A 26,178-nucleotide genomic window follows, 5' to 3' on the forward strand; every position below is an offset into this window, starting at 1 on the left:
AGTTGCTAACGAAACAAACACAACAGCTAATATACTGACGTACTGATTAGTTTTGAAACAAAACTTTACAAATGCATCCTGTCGTTTGTCAGGGACGAAGATGTTTTAAATCAGTTCAAGACCTGCACGTGCTACAGGTAAAGACATTTCACACACAAATAGTATCAAAACACTTGACAACAGCCTTCATGTGAACACTTAAAAAAAAAAAACATGAACGTGGCATTACCTTGTTGTGATGTATGTCAATTCCATGATACAAATAGTAATTATTTAATACCTTATACATTTCAAAGTACATCCCTGTAGTACTGTACCATGGCATTTCCACAGTATGCTAAGTTTATTAAATTTTGAGAACCATCGCGTCATGTGATTTGAAGTCTTTTAGAAATGTTTTGTGGCCCAGTTAAGTTAATTATATATTTTGTTGTAACTCTATGTTTATTGCTGCTTGTGATTTATGGTTATTTTTGAATGACATAGCATGTATTTTGGAAATCTTTTTATACACATTTAATTTGTTATAAAAAGGACTTTCTGTGCTCATCCCTGTTTTACCTAGACGAACAAATGAGACATGACTGGCAGTGGTTGGCTTGCATTAGGCCTATATGTGGTATATAGCTGTCAAATTATTCTATATAGCATATTAGATCAGATTTGGTCTTGGGTGAATGTGTCGTTTTGAAATATGAAATTTGAGACTTCTGATTGCACACTTTGCTATCTCATATCTGATCCCAGTGTTGAAGCCCCTTCTCAAACTTTAGAGGAGACACAGAGGAGACGCATTGCTATCTGTGAGAAACTATTGAGATATTAAATAGATCTCATTTGTGATTTTCTTTCCCACAGGTTCACACATCCTCTGCCACCTGAGGAAGATGCTGTGATGCAAATGGGCCCTGTTTTCAGCCAATCAGTTGTTCTCCTGCCCCACGTCCCCGTTTTCACCCACTTCTCTCCATTACATCGGTGCCCGGGATCTTGATGAGTCGAGTGCGTTCGCATCGAGTGCCTGGGTCGGAGGAAGATGGAGGCAGGCGGAGTTGTTTAGTCTCTGAGAGATGAAGTGACTGCCGTAGCTTCGGTGCAGTGCAGTCAGAGGAGGTTTGTGTGGCTCGAGCAATCTCATTATCCCTTAAACTGGAGACGCAGAGTCTATCAGTGTCGGGAGACTGACATCAGATACGGGGAACAGGGGCGTCCGTGGCTCTCCATGCAAATGACCTTGCTTCCCTCTGTCTCTCTCGTTCTTCAAGAATCTTTTAAAAAAAGCATTAAGCTGCCTTTGGCATTGGTGTTGTGTTGGAAATATATCCTGAAAAGCATGATATATCAGTAACATATTGCATAATATACAAGAATCATTAAGGATATCCTTTTTGATTTTGGTTCTTCACAAACTTTTCTTTTGGTAGTTTTATTTGTAAGGCCCTATATTGTTCAATTCTAGAAATACAGGGATGTCAATGTGGCTCCGTGAGCAAACTGTTCAATTGTACACATTTCCAGTGGTCAAAAACCAAACGTGGGTTACGTTTCACACAACTGATACCTTTTTCTTTTAAAGAGGAATGGCTGGAGAAAATAATGTTTAGACTAGAATTTTATCTTGTTTCCCTCTATCAATGCAATTGTGTGATTGCCAAAAAGATTATTTTTCCAAACTTTGCATGCATGTAACACAAGAGGCATCAAAGATATCTCAATATCCTTTTAGATGATATAGTTCTTCTTACCAAACTTTTCTTTTGAAATCTTCATTCTTAAACCGTGTATTATTCAATTCCACAGAGATTGGGATCTCAATGCAGCTCCATGTGCAAATAATTGAATTTTACTCATTTTTAATGGTTGAAAACCAAATGGTCAGTTTGCATGGTCAGGTAGTTAAAACTTGTAGTTTCTCGCTGTCATATTCTTACGTTTTAATGCATTACCTTTTCTCTCTTTATTATTAATGAAACAGACACATTTAATGAAACAGACACATTCATTTGACGGCCCTACTAAAACGTGCACTCCTCCTATGGTGTTTGTGTGTGAGATCAGGTGTGTTTTTCATGTGCTGGTCCCTGCATGTCCAGATGATCAGAGGTTTGGATGCAGAACGCAGGTCTGTAGCGCTGCGACTGCATGCTGTGCTGCGCAGGCTTTTTTGGCAGCGTGCATCACTGTAAAGCAGACGCACTTCAGCCTGTGCCACAACTGTCAGGCTTCGACGTCAGGGTTTTCTGCCATCTGGAGCCGAGATCTACGAGATGGAGACTGGTGTGTGTGTCAGCTGATTCTCACTGGCAGGTCACCACAACACATCATATAAACATGATGTTTCACTGTCCTCTGCGCTTTATTGCGCAGAAGTTGCTAGGGAGACTTTTTTGTTTTGGTGTCTGCTTTGTCTGTGATGTTTCTCATAAAACTCTTTGAGAAACAGAACTTGAATCAAACGAGTCAATACTCGTCATTTGATGAGAAATGTATGAGTTCATATTGAGTGCCAACTCCGGCGTCTCTGGCAAACCGAGAACTTATTGAGATCTCTTCTGAAACTCTAGATCACTAGGGTCTTTTAATTTTTTTTAAAGAGAAAAAGCACTACTCCATTTAATCTCATTGCTATGTAGGAGAAACAACTGAGACATTAAAGAGGTCTGTGATTTCTTTTTTGTAAGGGATTTTTAATGATCAATTACTGTCAGCCATTTTTCCTGATTTGACAGCTTGACAAATCCGAGCACATTTTTAGACATTGTTGACATCTTTTACTGAGGACATTTAAAAAAAAAAGATAATATATATATAATAGTTTATACTAAAATAACCCTGATCCCTATTGTTTAGGAGAAACATTTGAGATGTTAGAGAGATCTGTGTTTTTTGTTTTTGAGTGATTTTGATTATTATAAAGAACAATTTTTACTGGTACTCTTCAGTATTTAATAAAATAAAAATATGTTTTCAATCATCTGTATTTCTCTCGGCTCGTCAACCATCTTGGCCTTTTTTTCTGTGCTTGTCGTGTATTTTAGCATTTGTTTCAAAGGGTGCGTGTGATGCAAAATTTTAGATTTTAGAAAGGTGTGTAATGTTGTGTTACCTTTTGTAACAGCTTTCATGTCAGCAACACACATATGATGACAATTTTTTTCGCATATCCAGATGGGTTTTTGAAAGTCTGGACAGCAAAACAAATTTGGAGGTGGTTTGAAATGCAATTCCAATTAGATTTTTACAGATGCCTCTGGTTGCTCAAATCAGATTTCAAATTGTCTTTTTCAAATTCAAAACGACACACAATAACAGCACCTCCATTTTTCCTACATCTGTTTTGAAAGTCCTGTCAGATACATGGGTCAGATACACGCCAACGGATGTGTTTCCCAAAATCAGCGTTAGCCAGCTTTGGTTGCAAGTTCCAGTGAATTCTATTGGTAACGACTGAACTTGCGACCATAGTTGGCTTTGAAAACGCATCCCAGATAGTTTGGTTATGTCTGGACACACAAGCCTTAATTTGATCACTTGCAATTAAAAGTGTGGACAGAGTGCCTGAAAAGATCTGATTTGAGAAGAAATCCTATGTGCCTGAACATAGCCTAGGTAGGCAGCTCACTAGGTTTAGTAAAAGAGCAGTCTGGCAATGATTGGCAGACAATGATTTGACGTTGTGGTGTGTGTGTGTGTGTGCGTGTAGGTCAGCCTTTCTCTACTATCCTCCAGATGGCCCAAGTGACGTCATATATATGTATGTTTAAAGATGGAGAGGACAGAAGATACACACTCTATCAGACATGTGCTCCTCAAACATCTTCATGTAAACATCTGTGGAGACTTGACAGCATCAGATTAATCACTGCAGCCTGGAACACACATGCTCAAATATGCCAGACAAACCCATCACACACGCTACAGTGTGAGTGTGTGTGTGCTGAATACTAATGCAGATTAGTTCCATCTATATCCGGCTGTCTGTGTTTGGACACCCTACATCTTTTGCATATTGACAGTATGCTTTCCTGTCGTTGACTCAACATGTACGGGACACGATTGTAACGCAGTTTCACAGGTCTGTTTAGAGAGCATGGAAAAATGCAACCTAACCACAGCTGTGCATAGTCATATAAATCGCATAGCATTAGCAAAATGGCTGAGCAACTTTAAGAGGGTAACATTTTTCCTATATTTTTTGTCCATTCAATCAAACTCTATTGCAGGTGTTTTCTGATAAGATCACAGTCAGCAGAGAAAAGCAATGCTCAATGCTAATACAAATCAAACTAACTGCATACTATATTTTTTAAGAGGATAGTGAAATAAATTGGTTATTATTGTTGACGTCAATGGCTGTGTGTGCAATCTGTGTGTCCCTTTAAAGTTTGATTTAAAGGACATTGTTGTTTAAATCTGTATTGTAAAAAACTTGAGAACCAACTCTAATAGGCTATACAGTGATCTGCACTAAAAGCATTTTAGCTCACCTAGGCTGCAATTATTTGATAAAAATACAGGAAAAACAATTGTGAAATATTATTACAATTTAAAATAGCTGTATTCTATGTGAATATATAGTAGTATTTTATTCCTGTGATCAATGCTGAATTTTCAGCATCATTACTCCAGTCTTCAGTGTCACATGATCCTTCAGAAATCAGTATAATATGATGATTTGATGCTGATTTTTATCAATGTTGAAAACAGTCGTTTTGCTTCGTTTTTTTGTGGAAACTGTGATTTGATTTTCCAGCATTATTTGATGAATAGAACATTTATTTGAAATCTTTTGGAACATTATAAATATCTCTACTGTAGTTTTTGATGAATTTTATGCGCCCTAGATGAATAAAAGTATTAATTTCTTACTTAATCTTACAGATCCCAAACTTTTAACAGTAGTGAATTTATTTCTTTTGCTTGCAGAAGCCCACGGCTCAGACGGCATCACTGGACAGAAAGTGAATTGTAAGTTTTATCATTTGCGTTGTATTTACTTTATGATTTTCATCCCCATTGCAGAAGAAGCCAAACAAACTCTCCAAATGACTGTCTTCAAACTTCCATTTGCATTTAATTTGTTCTTGAATGCGCCCTGGAGATTCCCATATTCATAATGGAACTGCAATGTCATTAAAACACGTTTATTGTGTTTCAACTGCCTTTCCCAGGGAGCACAGAGAGGGCCGTCACCTCACGAGCGAGGTTAAAGATGGCAGATTAAAACCAGACTGTCAGATTGTCAGATTTACACGCTCTCTGCAGTAAGAAAGAGGCAGGTGAGCGCAGCACCAGGCAGTTGGGTTTGCGATGATGTGTTAATTAGTCCCTGACTGATTCACACACTTGGTATTGTAGTATGTGTGTGTTTGCGCTGTCGGCTGTTTATGGGCTTCCCTCGCTACCTCAGACTGACTCAAGCGCTTGCTTTGTCCTCCTGGACCCTGGTTACTTTAGTGTTTTTTAGTAATCTTTAAAACTGGCAGGTAGGATTGCATCAGCACCCAGGAGGCACCTGGACTCTCAGCTGAGCGCATACGTTTAGCCCGAGGCACGACTGTAAAGGGAATGCTTTGCTTTTGCGTGCATGTACGCTCGCCATTATGAAACTTCTTTTCTTTGCCCTCCATCAAAAGCTGAACTGCATGCATGGACCCTGGTGTAGAGAGATCAAACTGCTCATCGCAATAAATGTTGGGTCGAACCAGTATTACTGTGTGCAGGACAGTGATATACCCATATTTCCAAAGTTTGGGGTCGGTAAGACTTTTAAATATTTTTTTAGTCTCTAATGCTCACCAAGGCTTGATTTATTTGAACAAAAATACAGTGAAATTGTGAAATATTACTGTTCTCTATGTGAATATATAATAAAGTGTAATTTATTCCTGTGATCAAAGCTGAATTTTCAGCATCATTACTCCAGTCTTCAGTGTCACATGATCCTTCATGCAGATTTGCTGCTTAAGAAACATTTCTGATTATTATCAATGTTGAAAACAGCTGCTTAATATTTTTGTGGTGCTGATCATTGTACATTGATACATTTTTCATGATTCTTTGATCAATAGAAAGTCCAGAATAGCGCTGCATTATTCACTGGTGCCGAAGCAGCTGGTGCCGAATGTGAAACCTTTTGTTCGGACTACTTGAGAATCTCAAAACACCTTCTCGATCGTGGCCGTCATCCAGAACGTTTGGGACAGTTAAACAAAAACAATTTGGAACATAAAAAATAAATAAAAATGGAGCAACGTTAATGCAACTTTGTGTTATCCCTGACAAAGAAGTTGTAATAATGTTGTATTGCTACATTTTTCTATCAAATAAACTCAAACTCAAGTTGCAAGCCAGACATCGGCTATCAATTGCATAAAATCCATAAAAATCTGACGTTAGCAGAATATCACAACTTCAGCTTTCTTTTGACAAACAGGCCAATCGCGCTCCACAAAATCCACCACTAGTGCTTCAAACAATGATTTCATAAACCGTTTTAGGCCTGTCATCAAAAGCGCCACCGCATGCATGAAGTCTAGTATAGAGCAATCAAACCGATTATCGCAATAGCGCTGCATTATTCACTGGAGCAGAAGCAGCTGAAACCTTTCGTTGGGACCGCTTGAGAATCTCAAAATATCTTCTCGATCGTGCCCGTCGTCCAGAACGTGTGCGTTTGCCAGACATCTGTTTTGATGGCGTGATATGCGTAAAAATCTGACGTTAGCGGAAATATCATAGGCCGATTATACGAAAATACGTCACTAGTGCTTTAAACTGTGATGCATTGTTGTGGTGAAGGACCAGCTGGATGGAGTAAACTTGCAAGCGAACCACAAATGCCAAATCACTACGGGCTCCCGAGCGTGTTTGCCTTCTCAAGAAGTCAGGGTTTTAGCTGTTTGGAAGTCAAACGCCGTTCGGTGTGTGTTTGTTTTCCTGGGTCTGTGTGTGTCTGTCAACACAGACGGCTCTCGAGGGGGGACGCCCGTCCTCCAGCAGACAGCCAAAGGGCTAATTACAGAATAATAAGGAGGGAGAGAGGACACATGTGCGGGGTTGCATCCGCCCCCACAACACACACACACACACGCGCGTTACGGCGTGCTCATGTTAAAGGGGGTTTCGTTCCAAAAAAAAGGGGGTCCCAGAGGTCCCTCTCGCCCGTTCGTACACCTATCGCAGGTGCTGAGGGGGCGGAGAGACCATTTCCAGCAGATGATCCTCACTCACAAAGCCTGCGGCCCCGCAGTCCATCAATACCAGACGGGAGGTTGTTATTGAGCCACCGGTCGGCTCTATCTATCACAGGCCGGTGAGGAGCAGGTGTGGGACGGGCGGCCGCCATCAGACCCTGACGACGGGGAACGCAAACGCCGAGGGAGACCCCACATGCACCTCGCATGCACACTTTTCCAATTTGCCGTAATTAGCCCCCACACGGCCCGGGCTCTGACCGGCCTCTGCTCTGGATCAGCTGCGTTAAACCTCCTGTGACATCTAAACTCTTAATTCATTGCTACATTAACAGAGGCGATTAACACACACGCGTATCCCCCTGTGATCTCTTAACGGGCACCTTGATATCCGCCGACCGTCTGCCCCCCGTCGCAATCACTGAGACGCCGTTTAATTGGAGAGGTGTCACAGATGATACATCCAAAACAGACCAAATGTGACCCTCGTTTAGACGCCAGACGTTATTTGGAGGATAATTCTGGAGAGGTTTCACAGCATCCCGCGCCGTTTAACCAATCAGCGCATTATCTAATCCACAATCGGAGGAATCAGCCGTATTAGCAGGCGGTTGAAACACAAATGCGCAGCCCTGAGGGTGCGGAGGATTTGATTTGGGAGACGATAACAGCTCGATGAACAAGCATCTCTGCAGAGGAGCAGAACGTGCTGCATATCGGCATGGATTAGGGATTCAGTGCTGCGATTGGGACGGGGACTATTAGTTGTGGCAGATGTGTGAACCTTGTTTTTGACACTACTGTTATCTGAAGAGTGCAATACATTTGAATCAAACTTTATAGCAGGTCTGGTCTGATTCTTGCAGACCGCTAGGAAAAACAATGTAGATATATATCAAACTAACCATAATTGTGTATAAATAGGCTTTTATTGTTTACGTCAAAAGCAAACTCTACTGTAATCTGGTGCAAAATAAAACTACGCAAGGCCAGAAAACATTAAATACTTTCTACAAGGATAAAAAGTTAGGTTATTAAACATTTTCTAAACCCTGCAATATATTACAAACTTTAAGTACTTTCTACAAGGGTGAATATGTTTAGCCCGCAGTGTCATGTAAAATGTATTGATTTTTATAGTTTTAGTATATTTATAGTGATTATTAAATGTTATCTAAACTTTGCTATGCTTTTGTTCCTCTCTTGTACGTTGCCTTGGATAAAAGCTGCTAAATGCACAAATATAAATGTTTAGTCCACAGTGTCATGTTTATATTTTTTGCTGCTCCTAGTAATATTAATGCGTTTTAATGATTGATTTATTAACTGTGCAATGTATTAAAATCATTAAATACTTTCTACAACGATTAATATGTTTAGACCACAGTATCTGTGTTTCCATCCACCTATTTTTAATGCGCATTTTGGGATATCACAAAAAAAAAACGCTGGATGCGCATAAATTCAAAAAATGCGCATAAACTTATGCGCTTGATTGAGGTGGATACATTTTTTATCCGATAAGAAGACATGCACATAAACTACAATGGAAATACATTTACCGAATAAATCCCTTGGTGAGCAAAAAAACTACGTGATTTTGCCTGAACAGAGGATTTGATAACTGGACTAACCAGCGACCAATCGCATCGCAGCATCTCAAATGTTGGTTTGGTAGTTCTGAAACACCTCAGTCAAAGTCTGTCATCAGAATGATTTGGTTTAATTTCCTCCAGAAGGGTCTCACACGATTTGCGTTCCCAAACACCAGCATCCAAACGCAAGAGAAAATGACAGCGTTTTATCTGCCGCTCTGAGACGCAAGTCTGGAGGAAAAAGAGCCACAGTTTCTTCCCCGATTGCAGCAACTTCCGTTTCTATCACAGATATTTTAAGCCAATTTCCCAGGAAGAGACGATTTTATTCTCTTGAACACATGGGAAGGAAACACTGCTTTATTAGCAAATGTCTGATGTGATTGCGGATGGCTTTCGATGGAAACATAGCTAGTGTCATGTCAAATGTTTGCTGTTTATCATAGTAATATTAATGCATTTTATAGTTTGTTTGTTAAATGTTATCTAAACCATGCAACGGGCGTGCATGGAATAGCATGCGCCACGTTCAAATATAACAATTACTCGTGCGATAACAATAAGGATGTGTAATCACAGGCTGCTTTGCCACATAATTGCATGAGAATTTATTAAAACCACTCGGTATGTATGTAATTCCTCCGTAACGCTGTAATGTAGGCTCGTTTGCTTTCCACAGTTCTCTGTAATACAATGCAGAGAGCGTTTAGCCCAACCTGAAGAGGCTAATTTGACTCACAAATGTCCCATGAATAAAGGCCGCCCAGATCCGAGGAATTTCATCAGTATCAAATGGAGCTTAAACAAGTTAGAGTTAGCGTAACAGGGGGTTACGCATCCAGCTCAATTTGCTCTCTAACAGCAGCACGTACAATTTGAGGGTGAAGTAAATGCGTTTGAGAGGAATCTTTACTGCGCATTACAGAAGTGCGTTTCAAACTGAGGCCAATTTCGCAAGCAACAGGACATTCGTCCTCACAAAGAGCCCGGGAGGCTCGACAATGCGCTCTGGAACATCTGTAAGGCCCCTGGCTTTGCAGTGTCTTGTGGGTAAGTGTGTGTGGGCTCTGCTAGAGCTCAAACGCCGCTATAATGATGCTTAACCACCTCCCTCGCTCGCTTTTGAGCACATCGCCCCGCTGTGTAGAGAACCAGGTGCTGGTGGAGGAGGAGAAACACACTCAGACAGCAGGAAAAAGCAATATGTGTGTGTGTGTTTGGAGAGCCGCAGCCCGAGAGAGCCAAAAAGTGGGGGAGCGCGAAAAGAGAGGAGGCCCATTTCAATAGGCTGCTGATTTCAGATAAGTGATCCCCTTGAAAAAGGAAATGTGTTGGTTTTTTTTCCCCTCCCCTCAGCAGTTTGGCCTGAAAGGAGAACCATCCACCTGCTAGCAGCATCAATTGGCCCCTCGTGTGGCTTTTTCACCACTTCTCTTTCAGCCGCTCGCGTCACTCTCCCCCTCACGGTGTGTCCCATTCATGCGGGTGAATGTGCAGGCGGTGGGGAGTATTGACACCGCTCTCCCTTCCCAGCACCCATTGTTCTGACTCGGAGAAGACCAGCTCCAATCTGCGTTTTGCTCTGCCCTCACGTCGCCAATCTTCCCCTCTCAGATCCATTTATCGCTTCATTTCTCCATGGTTGTGGATGCAGCTCGGAATGATAGGTGTGATGCAGGTATGGGGATTGTGGGTGAAGATGAGGGAGGCCCGACAGGTGCGATTCCAGTGAGAATTGATCCAAGTTTGACCCACATTCCCTTCCATGATCCACGGCCGGTGTTGTGTAACATTCAGTTCCTGTGAAAAACTGTTCAAATGGGCGGAGCATACGTGCATATTCATGAATATGGGTGCGGCTTTATTGACTGGATGATATTCTGATCCAATTTGACTTCTGACCTGCAATGTCTGAATCATAATCATACACTGTTCGTTCGTTGGCCAGAGAAGAACTGAGCGACTTATCCTGGGTTCCCCCAAGGTTTTCTTCTCCATTCTGCCACTGATTGAGTTTTTGGTCATTGCCACTGTCGCCTTTTTCGCCTGGTTTTGGGCTTGCTTAGTTGGGAATATCTGATTTTATATATTCAACAATATTATTGATCTGCGTGCATTGACATCATTATATGAGAAACTGTGCTGGATGATGACATCACGGTTTTCTCCAGAGCGGCTATATATATATTTTATATATATATATATATATATATATATATATATATATATATATATATAAATGAACTAAATTAATAACTTTTTCACAACAAAAATGAAACATCACTGAGCTACTTAACGCTTTTATCATGGTTTTATGTCATCGTTTTGGCTGTGTAGCCTATGTAATGTTAGGGATACAAAGAAAATAAGCCAGAGCACAGCTAATCGAGGACATATTTCTGTTTTTCCTTGTTGTTTCTGTCTGTCTGTCTGTCTGTCTGTCTGTCTTTCTTTCTGTCTGTCTGTCTCTCTGTCTGTCTCTGTCTGTCTGTCTGTCTCTCTGTCTGTCTGTCTGTCTTTCTGTCTGTATGTCTCTTTGTCTGTCTCTGTCTTTCTGTCTGTCTCTCTGTCTGTCTCTGTCTTTCTGTCCGTCTCTGTCTGTCTGTCTTTCTTTCTGTCTGTCTCTCTGTCTGTCTGTCTGGCTGTCTTTCTGTCTGTCTGTCTGTCTCTTTGTCTGTCTCTGTCTTTCTGTCTGTCTTTCTTTCTGTCTGTCTCTCTGTCTGTCTGTCTGGCTGTCTTTCTGTCTGTCTTTCTGTCTGTCTGTCTGTCTTTCTGTCTGTCTGTCTCTCTGTCTGTCTGTCTTTCTGTCCGTCTCTCTGTCTGTCTGTCTGTCTGTCTTTCTGTCTGTCTCTCTGTCTGTCTGTTTTTCTGTCTGTCTGTCTGTCTTTCTGTCCATCTCTCTGTCTGTCTGTCTGTCTGTCTGTCTGTCTGTCTGTCTGTCTTTCTGTCTGTCTGTCTGTCTGTCTTTCTGTCTGTCTCTCTGTCTGTCTTTCTGTCTGTCTGTCTGTCTCTCTTTCTGTCTTTCTGTCTGTCTGTCTGTCTCTCTGTCTGTCTGTCTTTCTGTCTGTCTCTTTTTCTGTCTGTCTGTCTGTCTGTCTGTCTGTCTCTCTTTCTGTCTGTCTCTCTGTCTGTCTCTGTTTTTCTGTCTGTCTGTCTGTCTTTCTTTCTGTCTGTCTGTCTGTCTCTCTGTCTGTCTGTCTCTGTCTGTCTGTCTGTCTTTCTGTCTGTCTTTCTGTCTTTCTGTCTTTCTGTCTGTCTGTCTGTCTGTCTGTCTGTCTGTCTGTCTGTCTGTCTTTCTGTCCGTCTCTCTGTCTCTCTCTGTCTGTCTGTCTGTCTGTCTTTCTGTATGTCTGTCTGTCTGTATTTTTGTCTGTCTCTCTGTCTTTCTGTCTGTCTGTCTATCTCTCTTACTGTCTGTCTTTCTGTCTGTCTGTCTGTCTTTCTGTCTGTCTTTCTGTCTGTTTGTTTATCTGTCTTTCTCTCTGTCTGCCTGTCTGTCTTTCTGTCTGTCTATCTCTCTGTCTGTCTGTCTGTCTGTCTCTGTCCATCTTTCTGTCTGTCTGTCTGTCTGTCTGTCTGTCTGTCTGTCTGTCTTTCTGTCTGTCTGCCTGTCTGTCTGTCTGTCTTTCTTTCTGTCTCTCTTTCTGTCTGTCTATCTCTCTGTCTGTCCTTCTGTCTGTCTGTCTGTCTCTCTTTCTGTCTGTCTGTCTGTCAGTCTGTCTGTCTGTCTTTCTGTCTGCCTGTCTGTCTGTCCTTCTGTCTGTCTGTCTGTCTCTCTTTCTGTCTGTCTGTCTGTCTGTCTGTCTCTGTCCATCTTTCTGTCTGTCTGTCTTCTCTCTAAATCCTCCACATCAGAGCTGCAGTGAGACGTGATTTCCAGACGATTACACACTACACAGTCACAAAGTCATGAGTTGATCTGGAGATATTTTGATTGAGAGGCTGAGATACTTCAGAATAAACTGGAAAATTATGCTGAGTCATTAGATTTCTGTCTCAACTCAAACGGCTCTATAATGCATGTTGTGTTAATGTAGACTCTCTGTAGCTTTTTAGATCTTCAGTTCAGATAGTTGGATTAGTGCATATGAAGGACCCTCACAGTGTCCTTCAAACTCTCTCTATTCCAGCCAAGATCATCTTCATCCCTTTTTCTCTTTTTTGCAGATCTCCATCAGCTGCAATCAAAAAGACAAAACAGGTAATTGCATGAAACGCTGAAAGTTACAGTAATGGTAATGTATGGTTGTCTTCCCACCAGTGTTATTTTAGTATCATTGAGATACTTTTATAGCTTTTATTAATAGTAAGCTTGTTTGTGCTTTGTCATTTATATACCCTTTTATGTTAGTTTTTATACATTTTTCCTTTTTTTTAGTTAACTGTTAAACAAGCAAAATTATAGGAGAAATACTTGAGGAAATATCCATCACAAATGAAAATTGTGTTGGACAATGAGGGGCTTTTGAGTCATAAAGGTTGAGAATCAGTGAACTAAAGTTTTTAGCATTAGGAATTGGTTCCCAAAAATTACCATACGGAAACCTAATGTTAGGGAACATGTGCATGTCTCTCACGTTGAAGGCGCAGGTCAAAATTGGACCATCATTTCTTGTCTCATGTGTCAATAAAAAGTGACAAACTAAACTAAAGTCACTTTTCCACCGTCGGGCCAAACCATTCTCGTTGCTTAACCGTACGACGTGGTTTCTTTTCCCATCGTGATAACGGAGCTCTTTGAATGTAATACAAATGCATGTGAGAATTGCGGGAACTGTTTGTAATCGCACCGTGTCGTCCCAGGATCAAGTATGAAATCCAGACTGCTGTTTTGATGGAGAACTCCCTCCCACCTGTTGCTTCTGCAGGTACGGGATGCACCGCAACACAAAGATCTGAAGGTCTGCAGATTTGCATTGCCGGCAGGTGCTCATCTAACACAGACAAAGCGGCATCAGATCCATTGCAAGAACTCCAGATTTATCCCGTTTAATCAATGCACGTCTGGAGAGCAGACGCCAGCTCGAATACGTCTCTGCGGTGTGCGCAGGCCTCGGGTCCCGAGTCAGCGGACGCTTCTGAATTAAAGCCGAGTGCGTGGATGGGTAAGAATTATGAGGCTGGATCTTGGAGAGACAGAACAGCCTCGATGGGCTTCTCACCAGCCAAGTAATAACCTGCAATCAGGCAATTATTCCCTCTCTGCAGTGTGCAGGTGAGCCGAGCTTCATCCTGCTAATGAACACCGAGAAACGGCTTACATTTCCCCGTAGGCCTCACACTGCACTCTTAATACGCCAGCTTTATGACGCTCAGATGTGTTTGTTAACTTAACTCTTAACTGTGTGCCGTTATGTCTGACCGCTGGGGAAGGCTGGAGCTTTGAGGAGAAAATAGGCAGCTTGAAAGCTGGCGTGTAAAATATGGATGTAAACCGACCTGTTATCACACTTCAGCCCACGGCCTGCAGCAAACAGAGCGGGGAGGGTTTCTCGCGCACACACACACACACACACACACACACACACACACACACACACACACACACACACACACACACACACACACACACACACACACACACACACACACATGCACGCACACAAAGAGCTCTCTCTAAAAGATAAAGGTTCTTCTATGCACTTTTGCACTTTGGGTTCAGCTTATCAAGAGCCTTTTTTTCTGTATAGGGTTTTTGAGTCAGTTATATGGTTCTTCTGGGAATAAAAAGCACTGGATGTTACATTACAGTTTCAAAAACATTAAAAAAAAAATCTTGACAGACTCCAAACGTTTTAATGGTAGTTTATCGCCGCTCTTCAATTGACTATTTTCTTGATGCATGTTATTGGTTTTACTTTGAATGATTTGTCAATGCATGCGTTCCAAAAAAAGAGTTTGTCTTTGTAATTTTCCATCAAAATATAATAACTTTTCCGCCGATGTCACCAAGTCATTTTTAAGCATTCCCAGCATTCATTTTGCAATTACATTTATGCATTCAGCAGAGGCTTTTATTCAATCAATTTCCAATAATTCAGCCATTTGAAAATAATTGGGATGAGCATTACCGCTTATTTTCATTTCAGTCTGAAATATTAAATGGAAAAACAAATATAGTCATAGCTAATAGTATCACCTTTTTAATTCAAAGATTAATAAGCATTACTATTTTTATAAATGCTAAATTAATTTTGTAAAAAATACACTCAATAGAGTGCCGAAGTTAGTACGTCACTTTGTAGGCAAAAACGCGGAAGTGAGTTAGCATTTTAGCACTTCTGGTTCCCTCGCCCTAAAGTCTATGGGTTTTTTGAATGGGTTTTTGCTAAATCGCCTGAAATAAGGTCTGTGGTTAACAAAGCCTCTAAATATTTTCACGTTTGGATCTATGACATAAAACACACCAGTTATAACCTACTTGTAGTTTTTTAAACTTTATTGTGTCTGCTTGTGGTTTTAAAACTTTATATAGGCTTCACAATGTATACATTTTGGATGAACTTGTAAAGATTATCTCGATAGACAAAACGTGTAAGGGTCACAACTCTTTGTTGAACACAGATCTGCTTTTTTGCGTTTTTCAAAAAGTCTATGGGGAAAATGCATAGCTTTTTCGATCGAGGGAACCCATGCGCCGCTAACTTCCGAGTTGTCCTACAAAGTGACGTCATAACCTCGGCACTCTATAATGAGCATCGAAACCATCAGTGTTTCTTAGAATGCTATTGACATTGCAGAAGTATAATAATTTCATATTATAAACTCAAAAATGCAAAGTTTAAGGTTTGCTCCAGGTGATTGGGTCAAAACTGTCGACCTCTAGTATGACATGACACAATGTGACCTTTGTAATCCAATCAGAGTGAAGTGTTTCATGTTCAATCATAGCACAGATTCTTCTGTTTCCATCCCTGCTGAACACTGCACTGATTTGGTTGTTTCATCATTGAGTCCCTGCCGGACATAACGTCTTCTGATGAAATGTGTGATTGCACCGTTAACACAAAGGTGTCCGTAGGAACATGTTTTCCACCTGGAGCCATTTACCACCTCCCTCGTCTTGTCAGTGTCAAGAGGTGTGACATCTGATTTAAATTAATCTTTAATAAGTGTGTAAGATGCCACTTTGAATATGAACTCTGATGTGTAAACTTGCGTTGGCCTCAGGGTTTAAAGTCAGCGTGGCTCTGGTGTCCTTTATGCCTTTCATCTGCTACCAATCATGTGGAGAAACTGTATATAAATACATGCATTTAGCGTCAGACGCGTTTTTAGTCTCTGTCTAAATGTGATGCATTTAAATTCATGTGCATATTATTTCCATTTCGCAAAAATGGTAAAACTTAAGATGCAAATGCGCAATAATTTCAATGAAAAATATGTGACAATAACATCATGATCTGACCTGTTAACACTTAGATTGTGCCTTTGTTTTTCTTTATTGTCTCTAATTTAATCTGTTGTGCTGCTTTAGATTTGTGGACAAAGCTATATGCAGTTTAGATTTTATATATTACAACTTTTTGGCACACAATTCTTACAAAAAAAGTACTTGTTTTCATATAAATTGGCCAGAATTATGATGTGCTTGTACCCATCAAGTAATATTAGGTAGTAAACTGCATGCAATTGAAAAATGTTTGAAGTGTGTGCCTTGTGCAACAAAAACCTTAAGCATTATGATGAAATGAACTCAATAAATCTTATACTGTGGCTCGTTTGATTTGCACATTTACAAGACCTAAAATTATGATGATCATGATGCAAACTTTGCTGATAAACCTGTCACACTCAATCTCTCACTCCTTCTGTCTCTGACTGATAGTTCAGACTCTTTTATCCAGTAAAAGTCTTTTAGTATGATTGTACAAACGTCCTCCTTCAGCTCGAGCTTCACGAGTCTTTCTGGGTCAAACATGAGCTGATTTTATCAAGGAAACGCAAGAATAAGTTAGTAGTATTTCATGATGAAGACTTACTGTACTGAAGCAGCTTCACTTGATTATCGATAGGCCTACATTATTTTTTAGAAAAATCATGCATCTCAAATATGATGATCATCAGGCTCAATCATCATTGTATTGCATTGCATAATATGTTTTAAAACTACAGAGCTTTGATTATAAAACTGAGCATTTAAATATAATTTTACTAAGACATTGACAGATATTGAGATTTATATGCATTTTATGTCAGTATCTCCTGTACTGTTATAAAGCTCCCATTGATTCACATTAAAGCATCAAAATGTAATTGTACTTTTTGGCCATATAAATATCAACATCTGCAGCAAATTGCATATTTTCTGCTCTCAATTGGCCTTTTTTGTCCTCCATATTCTCACTATATCATACTATATAAAGTATAAAACCTTGATGAATCAAATATGACTTTACAAATGAGCTCAAATAGATGCTTATGATTGATTGGGCTCAGATGTAATCAAAGTCTCACTCCAATCAAGTGACCAAAGTTTGCAACGCTGAAATGCTTTTTCAACAACTCCAGAATTATGTAAACAAGCTTCATTATGATGAGTGATGTCAGTAATATCGTGAGAGGCTGCGTCAGGTTTGCTTTGGTGTCGTGTGTGTGTGTGTGTGTGTGTGTGATGGGGTCCTCGGGGTGTGATGCTGCGGGAGCTTCTAATCTTCAGCACTGCTAACATGAGCAGAAACTGTGGTGAGCTCAGCCCTCCTGCTCACTCACGGCCGCTTCGGGCCTCTGGGACGTGAGGAAATATATCTCTAGCGCTCGCTAGAACGCCGCATGCCTGCCACCAATCTGCTGAAGCTATGCAACAGAGCTTATTGAACTTTGCATGCAATATACGATAACCAGGTCGCTGTGGGATTCAGAATTGGCTTCATTTCTTTGGTGCTTTTTTCTGCTGATGACACTGGCTTGTTTGTTTGAAATGTGTCCTTTTCCTCCAGGGACTGGAAAGTGCTGATGAACCCTGGCGTACGGAGAGCCTGACGGGACGGTGGGAAGGATGGATGAAAAGAGAGATGGAGAGAGATCTTCAGATCTCAGCACTAAGGCAGTATGGTAAGTAATGTGGACGAGCGCTTTGTTTTTTTGTACATCTACCCATTGTTTTCAGTTTTGAATATAGACAAATGTTGTATTCAAAAATGTTGTATTGGTCACTCAAGACTTACTCGTCTGTATTTATTGAAAGATTTCTGTAAGATTGTATAGGCTATAAAGCACATTTTATTGGAATGTCCTTCTTTAAAAGATATCAGGCTTATGGTTTCATTCATAAAAGTCGTCTCCTGGGAAAATGTTTGATTTTCTGTCAAATATCAGACTGAAAGAGCATATATAATTGCCATACGTTTTATATTGTTGTAAGATACATTTTTATACAGAAGTTTTTTTGTTATTATGGTTATTTTAATTACTACTACTATAAGTTGTCCATGAAAATAGCCTTTGCTGCCGATTTAGAGTTAAATAAATAAATAACTATATTTTTTGCAGACCCCTTTATCTAAATCCTTTTTTAATCTATAGATAAGACACTGCAAAAATGCTTTAATTTTAACAACCTTAATATTTTGGTTTTGTCTTTTATTAAAACAAATATCTAAACATCCTTGACACAAGATAAAGTTCTTACCCCATTGGCAAATATGGCCAGGCATATGCTTAAGTCCCACTAAAGTTCCTTAAAACACGCAGCATTATTCAATATGTTGACGTAATTTCCACTGAAACAGGAAGATAGGGCGGGGCTTATCAAATAGCTCCACCCCTTTTTTAAATAGCCAATAGCGTTTAGAACTCAAATGTGTCCAATACATTTTCTGGTCTGCTGGACTCGATCACATGATCCACTCTTTGTTTCGTGTCTCTGGACCGAAGCTGTGGTGGTTCACGTGACTCTAACGTGAAACCAGACTTCATTCACCCCAATGGAAAGCATATTTACACAGTCTGAATCATTCCCTATCCCCTATATAGTGCACTATGTGCCATTCAACATGAAGAAAATGGTAAATGTGACTGATTTCAGCCACAGCTTCTATTTATAATGTAGGGGGCGGAGCTTCAGATTCTAGAGAGCATTTGATTGGACAGAAAATCTGATGAGAAACTGAAGTGCAGAGTGATGTCATCAACCATTGATCGATATTGGCGGGAAGTGAGAGACTGTACGTTTTGAATGCTTGTATCTTCTAAATGCAAATTTTGGCACAGTAAGGCTAACATAGTCATACTAAAAGCCAAAAAACTTCAGTCTTGATTTCATGGGGACTTTAAAGCATATAATAATAATTTGCTAATGTAGCCGGGAAAAATAAACCTAATTCAACATAATTATATTCTCTGACAACAGGTTTTAATATTTTGTGCAGTTTAAGGCAAGAAACAAGAAAAAAAAATACTAATAAAAAAAATGAGATTTTTCATAAAGGTTTCCCAGGAATCAAACATCACCAATTACCAAGTACAGGAACCTTGAACACCTAAGACCGGTTTCTACCAGTTTGCTGGCTGACTGATCCACATTGTACACAAAAATGATAAGAGTATTTATCAATATTTTCCACTAATTCCTTTGTTTTCTGCACAGTTGTGCCCCACAAATACTGAAAATAGCGTGCAAAAACAGAACGAAATGCAGTCGGAATAACCAGAATATGCTGCAAAACTGTCAAACTCTGGCTAAGATGTTGCCGGGTTATGATCTTTCAGTGGTCAATATTTGAGCCATAGCTTTCCACAGTTAATGAGATTTTCCTTAGGCAACACCTTCACCGAGAGTAGCAGTGACCTCTGAGGTCAAGGCCGGACCCCTGACCTCTCCAAGTCAGAGGTTTCGGCCAATTGCAATAGACGTGTCAACAGACGGAAAACTGTGATGGTCTACAGATGAACTCCCTGTTCAGCTCATTATATGCTGATAGGTACATTATGTACTTTCAGCATTGTTTTTTTCTTACAAATAACTATACAAGTATGAGCAAAAACATCACGATTTCCTTTTCTCATGAGTCTGTATATGTACAGTATAGGTGGTTGTTTTGGGTGGTTGCTAGGGAGTTGCTACTAGGTGTTTGCAATGGTGACCTAGGTGGTTTGCAGGGCTTTGCAAGGTGTTTACTACTAAAGTAGTGAAACTCGAAAAATTTGAATATCTTGCAACAGTTCATTTCAGTAATTCAAATTAAAAGGTGAAACTAATATATTTAGTATATATAACTATACATATGCATGATAATACTTTTCAGAGGGCTGACATTTCTGTATTTAAAATACTTTTTATTTTTAAATTGATTTCATGTAATATTATATTTTTCGGAGATTTTGAATTTGGGGTTTTCATAAGCTGTAAGAAATAGTCATAAAAATTATAACTTTTGCACGATATTCAAATTTTTCGAGTTTCACCTGTATTCTGTGATTGCTAGGTGATTCCTAGAGATTTTTGGGTGGTTGCTAGGGAGTTGCTAGGGAGCTTTGGGTGGTTGCTTGGGAGCTTTGGATGGTTGCTAGGGAGTTGCTACTAGGTGTTTGTGATGGTGTACTGGGAGGTTTGTAGGGCATTGCAAGGTGTTGCTAAAGTGTTCTGTGTGATTAGGTAGTTTTGGGTGGTTGCTAGGGAGTTGCTAGAGAGCTTTGGGTGGTTGCTAGGAAGTTGCTTGGGAGCTTTGAGTGGTTGCTAGGGAGTTGCTACTAGGTGTTTGTGATGGTGTACTGGGTGGTTTGTAGGGCATTGCAAGCTGTTGCTAAAGTGTTCTGTGTGATTGCTATCTGGTTTTTAGGGAATTTTGAGTGGTTGCTAGGGAGTTTTGAGTGGTTGCTATGTGGTTTCCAGGGCATTGGAAGGTGTATTATATCCTTACAGGATTTTAAACCTGTGCTTTGAGCATTGTCATATTTTTTGTTTTCTTACAAGTAATTTCACAAGTATGAGCAACAACATCTCAATTTTTTTTCCTGCATATGAGTCTGTGAATATCCTGTGAATGTGTGTGTCAATTTGTCTGTGTTTGCGTTGGCGCGTGTGTGCTTGCAGCGTTTGTATGTGCCCAAATGTACGGGAGGAAGGTGGAGGTGAAAAGCAGGATTAGAGGAGGCCGAAATATTTTGAGGATAGACTGCGAGGCTGAGCGATTCACCAGCCAACAATCTCAGCTTCACACATCAGTTGACTGCAGCTCAACGGCCGGCTTAAGAGGACATCTTTGCTTGGCTACACAGACATCGACTCTTAAAAGGCTGCAGATCAGAGAACAGGCAAGCTAAAAATAATGGTCACTTTCAAAGGAAAACAAGCGATTGCCTCCCTTGTTTTTTACTTAAAGGGACAGTTCACACAGAAATTAATATTCTGTCATCATTTACTCATGTTGTTCCAAACCTGTATGAGTTTCTTTCTTCTGTTGAACAAAAAATAAGATATTTTAAAGAATGATGGGAATCAAACTGTTGACGGTCCCCATTGACTTCCATAGGAAATAAAATAGTATGGAAGTCAATGGCTACCGTCAACTGTCTGGTTACAGAGATTCTTTAAAATATCTTCACTTGTGTTTTGTGAGCAGAAGAAAGAAACTCATGTGAGGTATTCAAGGTGAGTAAATTTCATTTTTGGCTGAACTGTCCCTTTAAGACATCTACCTGTTGTTTACGCTACTGTTGAGTTGGGTATTCTAGTCTTTAGACATGGCTTATTTTCTATTCTCAACCTGTGCATGTGTGATTTGAAGGTGAACTTGCACCAAAAACTGATTTTTCTATAATAAGATTATGTAAGACTTATGTCTTCTATATCAGGGACACTCAACTAGTTTGTCTTATATATGTGGACATCAAGTGGCCGCCAAAGAGAGAATCAAAATTGCTCATCATTTAGCAAACTAAAATTAGACATCAAAACAAAAATCATAAATTAAATTTTTTTTGTGTTCATGGTTTTTGAAAATGAGGCTTGGATGCAACCTGTGCATGTTGGCTTCGAAAGTGAACATGCACCAAAAAAGGTATTTTTTTTCTTTTTCTATAAGATTATGTAAGGCTTTTGTCTTTTTTTCTTCTGTTGAACACAAAAGAAGATATTTTTTGGGAATCAAACTGCTGACGGTCCCCATTGACTTCCATAGTAGTAAAATGATGCCACTGTTGAGTTGTTGAGCACCTCAAGTCTCTAATATTCTAGTCTTTAGACGTGGCTTGTTTTCTATTCTTATTTATCTATCTTTCTGTACACCAGGTGAAGGCCCTTATCGCCTAGAAAATTAACCTAGGACTGTATGTGCAAAAGTTGAACAAGTATTAATTTCAAATTTGTACTTGTTTTGTCGTGAAATCGTCTGCATGCAGTTAAATACTGAATACGCCTATCGTTTACAGGTAAATGCTTCACATCGTTTCAATCTCAAATGTCCGTCATACTGTTAGAATTGCTTCTCACGGTGTGTTTGTTTCTTTCAGTTTTACTGTGAATGTTTGAATGTAGCCTGGACAATGAAGACGCCTCGTTCCCTGAGAAGACAAAAGGTCACATGCACACTTTTCCCCAGTGTGCTTATGAAAAAAACAAAAACCCTCTGTGACACAGATGGCGATGCCAGATCCATCGCAGGTGCCCTACGCTCCGGCCGAACAAAGACATTCCCAGCTCGGGGAACACGGCTTTGTGTTGTGTTGTGCTGAAATGTCTGCATCAAGCCAACACAATCAATAGCGCAGAACAATGTCACGCATTAACCCTGACAATTTACCTCCTTAAGATTTCGACAGCGCTCACCTGCGAGACAATTAAACGCTTAACAAACGATCCCCCGATTCTTCGGCTGTGAAAAAATCCTGATTGTGGCACCTTTAAGTCCTTTTCACAGCCGAGGGGAAGCGTCTCAGAAACATGAATGCCCTTTTAACGATTTCCTGCTTCATTCAGGCCCTATTCAGCAGCACAAGTGTGTGTGGAGTTCATTTCCCTGCTGTTTCAGCTCTACTCAAGAGCTCTCCAGCGTAAATGACCCTGAAGTAGTCATTCATCGCCTCAATAGCCTGGCCGCGGCACCTCAAGAAACTCACCGTGTGCTCGAGCGACAATAAAACCCGCAGCTCTCGTTTCTTTTCGCCCTTGAAAGGGAAGAGAACGCTATCTTCGATCAACAATTGGGCAATTAATCACAGCGGCTCGGGATATGGACTTCCCTGGCACAAGGAAAAGGCCAAATGTGAAGTAAAACCCTGAGTGTTTATGAGGGCGAAGTCCAGCGGCTATGTTTTTTTTAACAGGGAAGGATTTATTATTCCCAAAATCGAGAAAAAAAAAAGGCGGAGTGGGTGTGGAGCTTCAGCTAGAGGCTATTCTCATCATTTGGAGAAAGGGTTTCTCTCTGTGTCTTTTTTTTTTTTTTTGGAATCTAGATTTAATTTAGTTGCCGATGTCGCTATCAGTGGCGAACAAGCTGGCAGCGCCAGCGGTCTGACGGTCCCTGATAAGCCCAGTGCTCCCAGCTAAGCCTGATTAGTGTTGGCCCCTAAAAGGCTTTGTTATGAGAGGCAAATAGACTGTGGAACAGCAGCCTGGGACCTCACTGATATCAACAATCACAGAGCGAACCCTAACCCCCACCCCGCTGGCTTTCCAGAGCACTAGTCTGAGGAATACCATCTGTGCGCGCGAGACGGAAGAAGGAGCGAGAGATTTTTTTCTTCTCTATCAGAGGCTCTCGACTGGTTTGGCTTCAGGACTCAGGTTATATGTTGGACATCAAGTGGCAGTATCAAAATTGCATCGTTCAGCAAACTAAAATGTCTTTAAAATTAGACATCAAAACAAAGATCATTCATTTATTTTAATACTGTCTAGGGTTTTTTAGAAGGTGAACATGCACGAAAAACAGATTACGTAAGACTTATGTCTTCTATATCAGGGTCACTCAACTAGTTTGTCTTACACATTAATGGACATCAAGTGGCGGCCAAAGAGAGTATCAGAATTGTACACCGTTCAGCAAACTGAAATGTTTTTAAAATTAGACATAAAAACATAAATTATTTATTATTTTTTGAGAATGAGAAGGAGGGTTGCATGCAACCTGTTTATGTTGGCATTAAAGGTGAACTTGCACCAAAAACCTGGTGACTTTTGTCTTCTATATCAGAGACACTCAACTAGTTTGTCTTATTTATGACATCAAGTGGCGGCCCAAGAGTATCAAAATTGCTCATCGTTCAGCAAACTAAATGCTCTTTTGTATTTTATTTTGTATTTTTTGTAGTTGTTGTAATGTGTGCATTTTGAAATGTTCCAAAAATTTCAAAATGTTCATTTTCTTCCATAATAAACTTATAGAATATTTTAGTCTTCTACTGTATATCAGGGGATCTCAACTGGTTTGGCTTCAGGACTTTTGTATTGGACATCAATTGGAGGCCCAAGACAGTATTGTTCTAAACTAAAATGTTTATTATAACACATTTTCACTTCAATATTCCATAAAAAAACAAACATTGTCCATTTTGATTTATTGGAAACTTTGTATTAATCTTCCTATCCTAACTATGCATGATTATATCTTAAGTTGCATGTTGTTATTTGCTTTTAGCATCTAGGAACAACGTTAAGAACCAGTGTTTGATATGCATGAGGAAAAGCATGCATTTCATCCAGTGCAATGATTTATTAGGCATTTAAAAATGCTGTAGCTTCTAAAAAACACAAAGCAAAATGAACAAAACTAAGAAACAACACCTTCCAGTCCTACAGCAAACCTTCCATCGGTCGCTTGAAAAGTGCAGAATAAAAGCAAGCGTGTGTGCAGACAGGAGCGCTGCGAGTGACTGCGGGCTGTAATGTATTCCTGAGACCCTCTTTACACACTCTACAGGTTTTCTTTGTTCCCGCAGACAGAGATGAATCCCCCTCCTCTCCGGGACCCTCACACACACACACACACACACACACACACACACACACACACACCCTCCCGAACTCGGGGCTGCTGGTGGGGACGCCTTTGTTCACTTCCCTCTATTATGTGAGCCATTACCACGGTGCTGCGTATTTAAATGCGCATATTGATGACCTTAAATAAAGAAAATATTAATGAAAGTATAACAAAGACAGAGTGAAAGAAGTTGTGAATGATTTCTTTTTCCGAGAGAGAGGTGAAAAAGTTATTCTGGATATTCTTCGGCGCTGCTCACAAAGGGGAAATGAGCTGTTTGGAATATTTTAAATTTAATAAGGCCATGAGGTTTTACAGGGAAATATGTATTATTGAATCTGCATAAACAAATATGAATGGATAAGTAAAGCCTGAAAACTGTAGTTAGAAAAAATGGGCAATGCATTTGTGGATTCACATCTTGATGATATTTTATCAGCCTTGTTTTATTTTTTCAGGTTTTGGAATTATTTTCTTCCCTCTAAGGAATATTTCAGAATAAATACAGGACTGTTTATTGACACTGTTAATAATTTGTCCTCGTCGCTCATAGATTGTGTTTACAGTCTGACCTTACAATGGGCATCTATGGGAGGAAAGTGCTTATATGGATTTTACCATACAAAATGTAGTGTTTTTCGAGCTGTAAAGTGTCTATATCACCCTGAACATATATTAATATTAAATAGTAAGTCTAGTCTTTAAGTGGCTATACTTTAGTGTGTATTGTGACACGTATGCTCATGCATTACCCCATAGACTTCCATCATAAGTGCATTACATTATGTAATGCACTTCAGTATATAAATAAACTGAAGTTGACCAATTTAGTGTGATAATAGAAATAGTTTAACTAGTGTTGAAACTGCAACTTTCTTTTAATTGGGAACCATGTGCAAATGTGCTTTATTGTGTGTTCCTGTTTCTGTCTGACTATCTCTCTCTCTCTCTGTTTGTGTGTGTTGAAGTTTTTAAGGGGAAAAATAGCGACACCGTGAACACAAAGCTGTCGTTCCCAGGTGAGAATGACACAAACAATCAAAGTCTAACATGTTTTCTGTCTTTTTACTCTTTCTCCCTTTTCTGTAATAGCATATTCTTCTTTCTACTTCTTGAATCTAATGCAATGATTACCGTTTCGACATTGTTGTCAGGTGACCTCATTATGTTGCACATTTAATACAGTAATTGAAGACCAGTTCTCCAGTATCTAAAAAATAGCAACAGTTATTTTGTCTATTTTTATCCCCTTTTGTATAAAAATCTCTTAACTTTACTAAAACGGAACTAAAACTATTATTGTTTGTTGCAACGTATTTAATCAATTAAAATACTGAAATGGCTAAAAATTGAAATAAAAAATCTGACTAAACTAATAAAACTGACGAAAGCACAACTTAAACTAAAATTAAAACAGAAAAAAAAATGCTAATTCACAATATTGATAAATACTTTGATGGTATA

The 26,178-nt window shown here is 39.8% G+C and overlaps 1 protein-coding gene across 8 annotated transcripts; it reads left to right on the forward strand.

Annotated features, from left to right (window-relative positions):
* On the forward strand, nt 1-25,734 carry LOC143752355 (uncharacterized). Of its 8 annotated transcripts, none has more exons than XR_013207383.1 (8): nt 1-137; nt 859-1,113; nt 3,704-3,922; nt 4,927-4,968; nt 12,959-12,992; nt 13,660-14,006; nt 17,731-17,845; nt 25,683-25,734. XR_013207383.1 is itself a non-coding variant. In XM_077245514.1 (7 exons), exons 3-7 carry the CDS (start codon nt 3,891-3,893, stop codon nt 19,584-19,586), a joined length of 258 nt encoding a protein of 85 aa, XP_077101629.1. In that variant the 5' UTR covers nt 1-137; nt 859-1,113; nt 3,704-3,890; the 3' UTR covers nt 19,587-19,708. The 8 variants fall into 8 exon arrangements, 1 of the variants encoding a protein (XP_077101629.1); XR_013207381.1 differs by lacking the exon at nt 25,683-25,734 and adding an exon at nt 20,826-21,040; XR_013207382.1 differs by lacking the exon at nt 25,683-25,734 and adding an exon at nt 19,552-19,708.
* The last annotated feature ends 444 nt before the right edge of the window (nt 25,735-26,178 follow it).

This window comes from Siphateles boraxobius, unplaced genomic scaffold (assembly GCF_051911475.1).
Source record: "Siphateles boraxobius isolate OS27281-9 unplaced genomic scaffold, OSU_SipBor_1 266, whole genome shotgun sequence".
Classification (NCBI taxonomy): Eukaryota; Metazoa; Chordata; class Actinopteri; order Cypriniformes; family Leuciscidae; genus Siphateles; species Siphateles boraxobius.